This window comes from Carassius gibelio, chromosome B15 (genome assembly GCF_023724105.1).
Source record: "Carassius gibelio isolate Cgi1373 ecotype wild population from Czech Republic chromosome B15, carGib1.2-hapl.c, whole genome shotgun sequence".
Lineage (NCBI taxonomy): Eukaryota > Metazoa > Chordata > Actinopteri > Cypriniformes > Cyprinidae > Carassius > Carassius gibelio.
In genome coordinates this window covers 23984500-23997021 of record NC_068410.1, presented here as the reverse complement: position 1 = coordinate 23997021, position 12522 = coordinate 23984500, and the positions used below count along the sequence as shown (strand labels likewise).

Below are 12522 nucleotides of genomic sequence, written 5' to 3'. Positions count from 1 at the left end.
ATACACTTTTCAAGATTTGAAGTACGCTACAAGTACAAAGTAAATCCAATTAGGCACACTTTTTCCTAAGTGACATGAGGGTTGAGCCCATTGTGACAGAATAAAAAGAAATAATAATTTTAGAATGATGTGTTTTTTTTCTTTCTTTTTTTTCTTTTTTAACAGTGATCTGTTTTATTGTGATTTGTTGTTTAGTAGGAAGATTGACTCAACCACAAGTAAAAATCTGGTGCCCATTTAGTGTTTTTATGATTGCTTGTTTCAGGATAGTCAGTTAAGTTCATCTGCATGTCTGTTTCATATTCAGTCCTGCACTCCACGCTGGCAGACCTGCATTGGGAACACAGATGACACTCTCGGTTTTGCATTGGGTGCGCTTTTCGTCAAAGCCACTTTCGACAAGCAGAGCAAAGAAATAGTGAGTCACTTAAAACCATATGTCATGTTTAGATGTGTATGTATATGTATTTGAAAACGCTGTTCTGAATGTTGAACAGTAAGTTTCTGTCCTCATGTTGAATCCAAACTCTCACTGGTGGAGTGTGTTTGCCCTCATGTGGCAGCTGGGTAAATGACACAGCTCTTAACTCCATCGTTCTGTCATGACGCAGGCGGAGGGGATGATCAATGAAATCCGCACAGCTTTCAAAGAAGCGCTGGATGATTTGAAATGGATGGATGAACAGACCCGACAAGCTGCCAAGGACAAGGTGAGAATTACAGAGACAGCAGCATGACTGGATCACCCAAACCTGCAGATGTGTGTGGGATTCAAGACTGCAAAAACAGCTTAACTGTAAACACTTCGCATTGCTTGCCAAAAAATCAGGATAAAGTCTATTTTCTGGCTCTAGGCGGATGCCATCTACGACATGATCGGATTTCCAGACTTTATTCTGGACTCCAAAGAACTTGATGATGTGTATGACGGGGTGAGTCAGCCATTTTTAGCATCACTAAACGTTTTTCCAGTTTTAAATGATTTTAAGCATGATTGAATGAAGCTGAAATTGTTGAAATATTTAAAATAATAAGAATTAAATTAATTTAACAGTTCAATTAATTTAACAGTACCATTCAAAGGTTTGGAGCCAATATATTTTCCCTTCCTGAAAAAAAAAAATATACTAAAATAATATATTGATAAAAACTAAACAGTCATGACTTTTACAATGTTTTTTTTTTTTTTTTACAATCTTTTACAAAAATATCTTTCAAATAAATCTTTTTTTTTTTCGTAGTATCTTGAAAAAAGGTTTCAGTATCACATAGTTTCCACAAATATGTTGATAATCAGAAATATTTCTTGAGGACCAAATGATTTCTGAAGAATAATGTGACATTAAAGACTGGAGTAATGATGCAGGAAATTCAGCTTTGATCACAACAACTATTTGTATTTTTTTTTTACAATATATTCACATATAAAACTGTTATTTTAAATTGTAATAATATGTTACACTTTTTCTGTATTAAATAAATTCAGCCTGTGTGAGAAGACTCAAACAGACAAACACAAATAAAAAAAAAATATATAAATGAATTAAAAATTATACCAAGTTATTATATTATATTATATTATATTATATTATATTATATTATATTATATTATTATAACTGATTAAGTAAATATTTTTTGCCAATTTTAATTCATTTTACAAATATCCACATGATGTGATTTTCTTGTAGTATGAGGTTACAGAAGACAACTTCTTCCAGAATATGATCAACTTCTATAACTTCTCAGCACGAGTGATGGCAGACCAGCTGCGCAAGCCGCCCAACAGAGACCAGTGAGTGTAAGAGTGTGTGTTAAGAGCGAATTATGTTAGATGTACTGTTAGCTGACGGCTGATTTCTGTCTGCTGTAGATGGAGCATGACTCCACCCACGGTGAACGCATACTACATGCCCACCAAAAACGGGATCGTCTTCCCCGCCGGCATCTTACAGGCCCCCTTCTACGCCCAGCATCACCCCAAGTGAGCAGACATGCCTGCAGCAGTTAGCATGTCACTAACAGACCTGCTTTTCTTCCTGAGGTTGTTAAAACTCTGATGATTTGTGTGTCTCACAGAGCTTTAAACTTTGGTGGGATTGGAGTGGTGATGGGACACGAGTTAACTCACGCCTTTGATGACCAAGGTTAGTACACCTTCATACATGTTTGCCTTCCACTGATGCCCAATAATATTGTTATTAAAGATTTATATTTTTCACCCTCTTTCTGATCATTAGAATTAAACTTTCCACCTTTAATAATACACTGCACTAATGTAATACATTTGGAAATTACATTCTGTAAAAGCGTAGAGACCGAATGTAATGTTTTCTGACCCTTAACTGCATATTAATGGCAATTCATTTCAATTATTTTTTAATATAAATGTATGTTAAGTGTGATTACTGCAGCTCAACTTTAGAGTACTTTCTTGACACCCTTAAAGGCATAGTTCACCCAAAAATGTAAAATCTGTCATTTATTCCACCTCAAGTTGTTCAAAACCTGTATGAGTTTCTTTCTTTTCAACACAAAATAAGATATTTAGAAGAATGTTGGTTTCCAAGTTTTTGGTAGCCATTAACTTCCATGGTAAGGGGACAAAATGCTAATGTCTACCAGTAACTGTTTGTTTAACAACATTCTTTAAAGGGATAATTCACCCAAAAATGAAGATTTGATGTTTATCTGCTTACACCCAGGGCATCCAAGATGTACTGCAGGTGACTTTGTTTCTTCAGTGGAACACAAACAAAGATTTTGAACTCAAACCATTGCAATCTAGCAGTCATATAATGGAAGTGAATGAGTATCACGGCTTTGAGAGTCAAAAAAATATACACAAATAAAATCAAATTAAACCCTCTGGCTTGTGACGATACACTGATGTGTAAAGACACAAAACAATCTTGTATCTCTCAAATGGACCATTGATCCTCCTAACTGAGATCTTAGATAGAGTGTCGATGGTCCACTTGAGAGATAGGTGGCGGTAATGCACTTATAAGTCTGTGATCCGCTGTAAAGCAAGAAGAAGAAGAAGACGTGCCACCCACCTGCTGTTGAGAACGTGCTCAGGACAGTTCGAACACTGCGGTAAAAAACGAAATAAATACTGTTCCGTTCCTTGCAAAGACTGATCGCTTTGTGTCTTTACACATCAATGTATCGTCACGAGCCGCAAGGTTCAATTTGGTTTTGTTTGTGTATGTTTTATTTTGCTCTTAAAGATGTGATTCTCATTTACTTTCATTATAAGACTGACAGACTGCAACGGTTTGTGTTAAAAAATCTCTTTTTGTGTTCTACTGAAGAAACAAAGTCACCTTTATCTTGGATTCCCTGGGAAACATCAAATTTTCCTCTTTGGGTGAACTATCCCTTTAAAATAACTTTTTTGGAACTAGATGAGGGTGAGTAAATAACAACATAATTCTCTTTTGTTTATGTGAAGTACTTCATCTTCATGTGTAATTTAATAAATCTGTTATCTTTGAACTAAAGTAGAAGAATCATTCATGGTAAACTAAAATATACTTTAATATAATTTCCACTGAAACTTGTATTTTTTTATATTTAAACTAGTGCTGTCATATGATTATTTGAAATTAATTGTGGCCAAAATAAAAGTTTTTGTTTGCAAAGTATATTGTATGTGTGAGTTCTGTGTATATATATTATGTATATACAAATACACACACAGTATATTTTGAAATTATTTACATGTATATTTACGTCTATATTTATTTTCATATAATTTATATTATAAATAAATATATTTAATATGTAAACATAAAATATTTCTGAGATATATATATGCATATATATTTATATATACATAATCAGTGTTGCCACAGTTACTTTGAAAAAGTAACTTAGTTACTTTACAGATTACTTGATTTAAAAAGTAACTTAGTTACTTTACAGATTACTTGATTTTAAAAGTAACTAAGTTACTTTACAAGTTACTTTATTAGTTACATTCAGCAGCTGCCGACAACATAAAAATGACAACCGGTTTTGCCAACACTCACTTTATTGGAAGTGTATTTTTAACAGTAACATCCACAATCTATCTCCTGACAAAGTTGAACTTAAAAATTATTTTCTGAAAAAATACATTTTTTTTACAAAAAATAAAGGCAGTCTTTCTTGACTTAACATAAATACTATTAAAATATTAAATATTAAAATATTAGATTTCTCTCTATCACTGAATACTCCTCCTTCATGTAAGAAAAAAAAGCTGTTCTGTGAGGCAGCGCGGCATTGACAGTGGTAGGGATCTTGTTTATTATGGCATGAAATGAGGGCGATTCAACCGTATTTAATGGCATTTCCTCCACAACAAACTGCCCGACTAACTTCTTCAACTCTCCCCCACTTACTGATTTTGCACCGAAGTCCAGCTTTTGTTGTTTAGGTGGTCGGGTACCTCCTGCTCCCTGTTTCTCATCACCTGGTGTGACTTTGACTGTGCAGTGCTGCGACTCCAAATGTTTTTTTCAAATTCGACATAGTTTTTTTGTAGCTAGATAACACTTTATCGCCGCCAGCACAGAGTGTACAACGGACCTTAATGTTGTCATCTTTAGCTGACACAAACTCAAAATAGCGACTATCTCCATCTAGAAAACGCACATCTCTCGCCTCCCTCCATTGTTTACGTTTGTGTCGCTGCGTGGCACGTACACATGACGTGAACTTCATGCATGCTGAAAACGTGACTTGTCGCATACATGACTTCACTCCCCGAGATGCAAGAAGAAATAAATATTTTTATTAAGGAAAATGACAAAAATAGTAACGCACAGTGACTTGGTTAAGTAACTTTAATCTGATTACTGGTTTGGAAATAGTAATGCGTTAGATTACTCGTTACTGAAAAAAGTGGTCAGATTAGAATAACGCGTTACTAAGTAACGCGTTACCGGCATCACTGTACATAATAAATATACACAGTACACACACATATATATAATGTAAACAAAAACTTTTATTTTGGATGCAATTAATCGCGATTAATCATTTGAGAACACTATTTTAAACATATTTGCAGTAACACATTTGTGATGATGAATTTGCAATTTAGTGCATTTAAAATATATTCATTTTAAATGTAAAATTTAATAACACACTACAGTTTTAAAACAACAAAATGAGTGTACTTTAAAGCACAAAAAGACAGTATTCTGTAAAATAAACATTCTGATTAAAAGAAATGGTGTTAGTTTTTAGAAGCAATGAAAATGTATCTTTAAGTTCAGTTAAGTGCCCTCAGATTTCTTCAGTATCTTTAATGTTTATAAAATATACTCAATATAATTAAGTGCACTTCTTTTTCACAAAAAGTTTCAAACCTTCTTTGCAAAATGTTTGCATTATCTTGCATCAGGTTAAACTGAACAAATGCATGCCTTTTTTGCAGAGCCATTTTTGTTGAAGGTCTGTTTGAGTTATGAAAGTTGGTAGACTGAGGACAATTCAATATTTCATCATATTATGCTTTAATTCTGTTCTACAGGCAGAGAGTATGACAAAGATGGAAACCTTCGGCCGTGGTGGCAGAACTCCTCGGTGGACGAGTTTAAGAACCGCACCGAGTGCATGATCGATCAGTACACTCAGTACACCATCAACGGAGAACACATCAACGGCAAACAGACGCTGGGAGAAAACATCGCTGACAACGGCGGCCTGAAAGCTGCCTATCATGTAGGTTATGCTTTATGTTTTTCTTTGTTTAGAAAAACCAAATGTACATATACAACAAGAAGTGCAGGCTACATCTGAGAATATTCTGTGGTTCACATGTTTCCCCTAGTGGTCACACATATATATCAGCATAAATGTATTTATTTTCAAGCTAAAGCAAGTGTTGCAGTTCAGTTTAGTGAAGATAATATAGACTGATTTGGAGATCTGTTTGTTTGCAGGCATATCGCTCATGGGTGAAGAAGAACGGCGAAGAGAAGAGACTCCCAGCAGTCAATCTGACAAACGACCAGCTCTTCTTCGTAGGTTTTGCACAGGTATGAAAAGAAACACATAAAAAAGAAATTAGTTTGCTATAATAGTAACAAATATGATGTGACACACCCACTTTATAACTGCAAAAAAAAAAAAAAAAAATGCTGAGACCAAATACTAACCTTAGTTTACATGTCAGACAAAATATGGAATGCATTTTTTAAATACGTAAATGTATATAAATATATATATATATAAACTTACTACAACAAGGTTGTGTACTTTAACATACATGAACATGCTTTAGGTATTATGTACTAAGAACATTTTTTTTTAATTGTTGTTCATGTTAATATATTTAAATTAAGAAAGTATCAGTATTAAAATAAATGTATATATGCTTATACTACTTTTCAAAAAAAAAAAATTCAGATTTTTGTGCACCAAAGCTCCATTTATTTAGTCAAAAACACATTAAAAACAGTAACATTCTGAAACATTTTTTAAATAGTTTTTTAAAGGATCGCGTGACACTGAAGACTTATTCTCTCACATGAATAAATTACATTTGAAAAAAATTCTATATAAAACAGCTTAAAATAATATCACAATATTGATGTTTTTACTGGATTATTTATTAAATAAACTGAGAATAAGTGACTTTCTAAATCATTAAAAATGTTGGTACATTTTAACACAATAATTATAGAATACATTAGAAGTTACGTGTACAATTTATAAACAATTGTCATGTTAACATATTAATGTTATAATACTTACAATGATAATATATTAAGATATGTAGAAATTAATGTTGATTTTAACTTAATATTAAATAATTATTTAGGTTAAACTTTATTGCGAAAATAAATGTTTAATGTTAAAATATATTTAAAAAAATTATGTATATAATAATTATTTATTATTATTAAATATAAATGTATGATATTTCTGTAACCAAATATTAATAGACTGTGACGATAAATCGATGCAGAATCAATTCGTGGATTGATTCTAAAATCTTCAGAATGCCTCGCGATTCTCTCTGAAATCGATTCTGAGCTTAGATTTGAACAGCAGATGGCGCTCTAATCTGTTTTTTATCCACACACTCGCCTGTAATATCACCTCGGCTCAGAATGCTTTTATGACGTGAGATTAACGTAAACAGCCCACTGTGAACAACCTTGTAATTCACTTCAGCCTTTTCAAAATTTTATGAATAATTATTTTAGATTCAATTTGTGTAAGGATTTGGAAACAGCAGACTACGGTTGTTCCTAAAACGTAGAGTGGCAAAAAAAAAACTATGGTAAAAAACTACGCTCAGAATCGACTTGAGAAAGAAACGCGATGCATTCGGAAGATCACAGAATTTATTCAGAATAATTTCTAGATTTGCGATGCATGCATACTTATATCATTTGCTTGATATTATTAAAATGATAACAATTAATATTAATTAACATATGATGTAAGTCATATACAACCTTATTTTAATGTGTCACCAATATTTTAAAAGATTGCTATAAAGTATTATTATACTTTAGCTATATAAGCATGGCCTACTTTACCATACAGCAGCAATAAAAAAAAAAAAAAATACACACACAATTCAGAGCTCTGACTGTAAACACATGGTCTCAGATGCACGTTCCTCTGGCTCTCCTCCACAGGTGTGGTGTTCAGTCCGAACTCCAGAAAGTGCTCACGAGGGCCTGATGACAGACCCTCACAGCCCTCCCAAATACCGTGTAATCGGCACTCTGTCCAACTCGCCTGACTTCGCAGAGCACTTCCAGTGTCCACTGGGCTCGCCCATGAACTCAGGCCACAGCTGCGAGGTGTGGTGAACCGTCGCCCGCCAGACACCAGCGCGCTTGCACAGACCAGCCCGGCCAAAAAGCGCTCCACAGACAGCTCTGGCTCTTTGTCAAGTGCTGTTTTTTTTATTTATGTGCTCCGAGTTATTTGAGGAGTTGGGCTGGAAGCAGGAGGATGAGGCGAGTGCCTGCCAACGTTGATGTTCAACCCATATCAAATTCTCCGCCATATCAGACTCGCTTTATTTATTTGTTCGCTAGACTTGGGGGGCCCTGAGATGCCCCGACCCACGCTTACATGTGTGTTTGTGCACTTCTTCCCTTGATTCACAACAAGCCAGATTCCTCGTCTTCTGATCTGGAAGATGCAACTCTGCAATGCCGCTGGGAACGCCTCACAGAAAAACGTTTGGTTCCATCCTTGATGACTTCACAGGAAGTTTTATGTTCTCGCAGCGACCTCACAGGAAGTGCTGAAGTGCATCTGTGACCCCCAACAGGAAGGAAGAGCTTTCAAGGATGTTTCTCAGTTGTGATTTCAAGGCAACGTTATCAAATGATAGGGAGAGCCACTGTTTGTTCATCCGATCCTGTGTGTCATGTATTGATCTTGACAAAGTTGAAATGAAATGTTCATTTTAAACTGCTTTTTGCCAAAGAACAATTTTAGGTTTATTCCTTGTGTAAGTGAACGTTGGCACTGCTTTGCCTTCATTGACTCCATTCCAGTGTAATCCCACTGTTTGCCTACAGACGGTGACTTGTCATGCTGTTGTCATGCTACGTTGTTAAAACCACTGAATGGATGAATCTCACCATATTTCACTCCAAAATTTAAAGATGATTATTATTATTATTTGCTTAATTTTTTTATTTTTTTTTGGAACTACTAGGATTTTTCTATTTTTTTATTTAATGTCAATTTAACACGTTTCTTCCCCCAAATCCATTAGATTTAATAAAACATTATAATGTATAAATAATGCATTACAGTAATCAATTAATGTATATACATTATTTATTCAAATCTACATTAATCAGAGGTCGAAATCTATATGTGGCTTGATTTTGTATTGGACTGAAATATGACAGATTCTTGGCATTTTTTTGAGATTCAGCCAAAAGCATTTTGTTATTGTCTGCTAAACTTCCCAGCATGCCCAGTGTGTTTCAGGGGGTTGCATCAGACGTCATTGTATTTCTGGAAATCGCTCGTTTCAGGTTGGATTGCATGCGTATGCGATTCCATCTCCAGCTTTTTCAGTTGCTGTAAATTGACCTTGCAAGTACATTTATCTGAATGTTTGTGCTGTTGGAGTGTGTGATAGACCAGTTTTTCTTCTGCTTCCCCACACAGGCCGCTTTTGTCGTTTGATGTATTTTGAATGCTGCTGACTTTTTGTTTATTTGAAATCCAGAGTTGAATTGCACCATTGTAAAAGCTCAAGCTGTACGTGTTTGGCATCGTATTCCCACAGCTGGCATATAAACATTCACATTTCAACTCGATTTTCTGCATAGCTAGCGGCTGAGCGTGCTAATTAGCTAAGATTGAGATTAACTGCTCAATGTTTCATCCCAAATATTCACAGATTCTAGCTGTTAACAATCACTGTATATGTTGTGAGTGCGGATTTGGTAAAGGAATAGTTATCCCAAAAATGAACATTTTATGTGCTTCACTGTATGCTGTAGTTGAATGGAAAAGAACAGAATTAACATTTCCTGAAATATCTTATGCCTGTTTTGGGCAGTAATAATCTTCCGTAGGTTTGGACTGAAATCAAGTAAATGATGGCCGAATTTTCATTTTTGGGTGAATTATTACTTAGTCTTTCTTCATGTTGTCCATCAATACAAGTTTTACTCTGTGTCGAGTTTGTTTAATGATTTGTTTGCTTGAATGATGTACATCTGACTGAACGCCTGGCTTCCTCTCTGTATATTTATCAAATATCATGAATATTTTCCAGTGGCGTTACGGTTGATGGGCTCCATGAGGACCGTGGGGCAAATGCCAGTCTGAAGTTTTGCCATGGAGAGGCATTTGGTTTTGGCCTTAATAATTAACCGTAGACTTACAGAATACAGCGTACATATATAGACTTCAACATATTTCAAAGCCTTTAAATACCATTTAAGTGTGTTGTATACCTGCTTTATTTGCGAGCAGAATTCCTTTTTGAGACCCGAAAGAGGTTTTTGACTGATTATCTAAATGTTTTTGCTGGATGTAAGCCATTACTTGCGCTTTGGCTTGAGTGGAATGGAGGTTTCCATCATATTCTGACATCTAGAATGTCCTTAAATGTGCCACACAATGCATCCTGTTCAGAATTATGGGACGGTACACAGAGTGATACTGTCCACCTTCTCACCGTTAAATACTGAAACTCCCCATCTTTATGAAGACGTTGCCTTATTTAATTTATGGAGTGTACATTCGCCATTTACTCGACTCTAGTTTGTTGTCATATTTCTTTTGTACTGCTGGCATTGATGTTTGAGAGGTTACACTGTCTTACATTTGTGTTGTTGTTGTTTTATTTGTTTTGTTTTTTAAATGAGACGACATTCCCTGAAATATTAGTTGACGGGGGAAATGCTCTGCCCGCCGTGTAGTGCAACATTCCACCTTGAGAACTGTCAATGAACATGAAATAAAGGATATATATTATAAAAAAGGACAGTTTCAATTGGTTTATTTTCACTTTCTTTACGGCTGGAATATATGTGACCCTGAACCACAAAACCAACCTTGAACCTGGTCCGGCCGGGCCAAAAATGAGGACCTGCTAGACACAGAATTGTCTGCAAATTCTCAAGTCCAAAGATATTCTTTATAAAGGTTAAGTTAACTACTCCCTCCTTAAACAGTTCATTCTAACATGCCCCCACGTGCATCGGAATTCACGTGTAAATTATATGCAGATGATAAGTAAAACAAGCTGTTGTGAAGTCCATATATGGTGATTTCGGGGAGGAGCTGAGGTGGAAATGCACGTATACACAATCTTCCTCTGACTGGGATTTATAAAGAGATTTTTGCGCAGGGTTTTATAAATCTGAAAACTTTTTGGGCATACACAAAATTTAGCTTTGGTGCCTACATAAAATTTAGGAATTAAAACTAGGATTAAATCTATGGAGAGTTTTATAAATGAGACTCCATTGGGGTGGCGTGCAGGGCAGAAGCGGCCTGACCCGCAACTCTTTTGTAAGCCTTGGCCACAAGCGTGGATGAGAACTTACAATCCTTGGAGGGAAGCTTGGGACCAACACGCCATGTGGAGGTGCTCTGAGGACACGGTTGTATTGCAACAGAATGCTCCACTGGGGGAATCCCAGCATACCTCTTGGCCGCTCCGCCTTCGAGGGCAGTGAAGGTGGAGAAAACACCAGAATGGTTTCAGGCAGTTAAAGGTGCCCTCAAGGAAGCCCACATGGTAACCCTCAGATTAGCCTTGGCCACTAGCCGAAGTAACCCTCTTACAAGAAGAGGAGCAAGAATGGGTTGTGGCAGAGGGGACTCTCTACCTTTTAAGGTAATCAAGTCTTGATCTTAACTCCAAGATGGTCATGTCCCCTCAATGAGAATATGATTCATCCACAAACGCAGTCTCAGCGTGCTGAAACCCCAGTAACGTGACACAGCGAACGTGGCCGTCACGAGGAGCCATATATCAACTGCACCCAGAAACACACGGGCAAAATTACATCTTTAAAAGATGCAAACACAACTCGAACTCTTTTAGTAGCTCTTTCAGTGGTGCTGAAGTGCTCAGGGGAACATGGGAGCTGAAAGCAGGAAGTTCAGATGAATTGCTGAATCGCGCCGTCACACCAACACCAGTTAAGTCGCTTGTAAACACTCCAGTGAAAGCAGCAAGAGATGTGCTCGGCTCCGAAGTGAAAGCTTGAATGCGAATTGTTTGCACTGCTACTTATATACCCACACAGAGTAGAAGAGGTCGCGATGCAAATCCCGCAGACCAAGGTACACTCTTGAGCGAAATCCCATTCGTCAGTCTCTTTCTGACGTAGAACTTGACCAACTGAAAAGGAAGATATTTTTTGTATTTGATGTAATGCAATGTGTTTATGAGGTTTAAGGTAAAATCTTTACAAAATTAATTGTTCTGAAAAGCGAGGTATGCACTGATTGGCCAGCTATCCAGTGCGTTGTGAGTGGCCGAGTGCCTCACTGTGATGCCGTGTGTCCCAGTGCGACGAGACAATATTGCATTGCATATCGTGCTATGTAAACTTAAAACCATGTCTGCATTTGTGATTGGTGTAGTCTCTACTCTACACTGCTCAAAACTCGCATTTGAATCATCAGTGGCTATTCTTAACATATTAAAAACTACTTAAAGACTGTGAGACAGAAGCACCAGACTGTCTTTGCAAAGTTGGAATTGCCCCAGTTTATAGAAACAGACACCGGAATTTTTAGGCTGATCTCACAAGGAACAGTCCTTCTACTCTACAAAATGCTCTGCACACATCTGAATATTTGGGTTGAACTGTTCTGAAACATTGTTGTAAATACAAATTAACCACTGATTTCTAGTCGTGTCCTCTTTTGAAAGGCCAAACAAAGTAGCTACACTTTCACAATGAAACACACGGCGTCTCCACAACATGGCAGCGGTGGCAACAGTGAGAATATATATTTATATATTGGGTTGTGTTATGCAAATCTTCCCACATCGTGACGTAGGCATG

At 36.3% G+C, this 12522-nt stretch overlaps 1 protein-coding gene across 2 annotated transcripts in view; it reads left to right on the top strand.

Moving 5' to 3' along the window:
- LOC127972482 (endothelin-converting enzyme 2) overlaps positions 1–10478 on the top strand; it is a 66498-nt gene extending 56020 nt beyond the window's left edge. For both annotated transcript variants that reach the window (XM_052575986.1, XM_052575987.1), the window contains 9 exons: positions 308–418; positions 612–710; positions 855–932; positions 1690–1793; positions 1872–1982; positions 2078–2145; positions 5526–5716; positions 5938–6033; positions 7648–10478. In XM_052575986.1, coding sequence (XP_052431946.1) covers positions 308–418; positions 612–710; positions 855–932; positions 1690–1793; positions 1872–1982; positions 2078–2145; positions 5526–5716; positions 5938–6033; positions 7648–7824 — 1035 coding nt within the window. In that variant the 3' untranslated portion in view covers positions 7825–10478. The remainder of the gene's footprint in view (positions 1–307; positions 419–611; positions 711–854; positions 933–1689; positions 1794–1871; positions 1983–2077; positions 2146–5525; positions 5717–5937; positions 6034–7647) is intronic.
- Positions 10479–12522: the final 2044 nt, after the last annotated feature.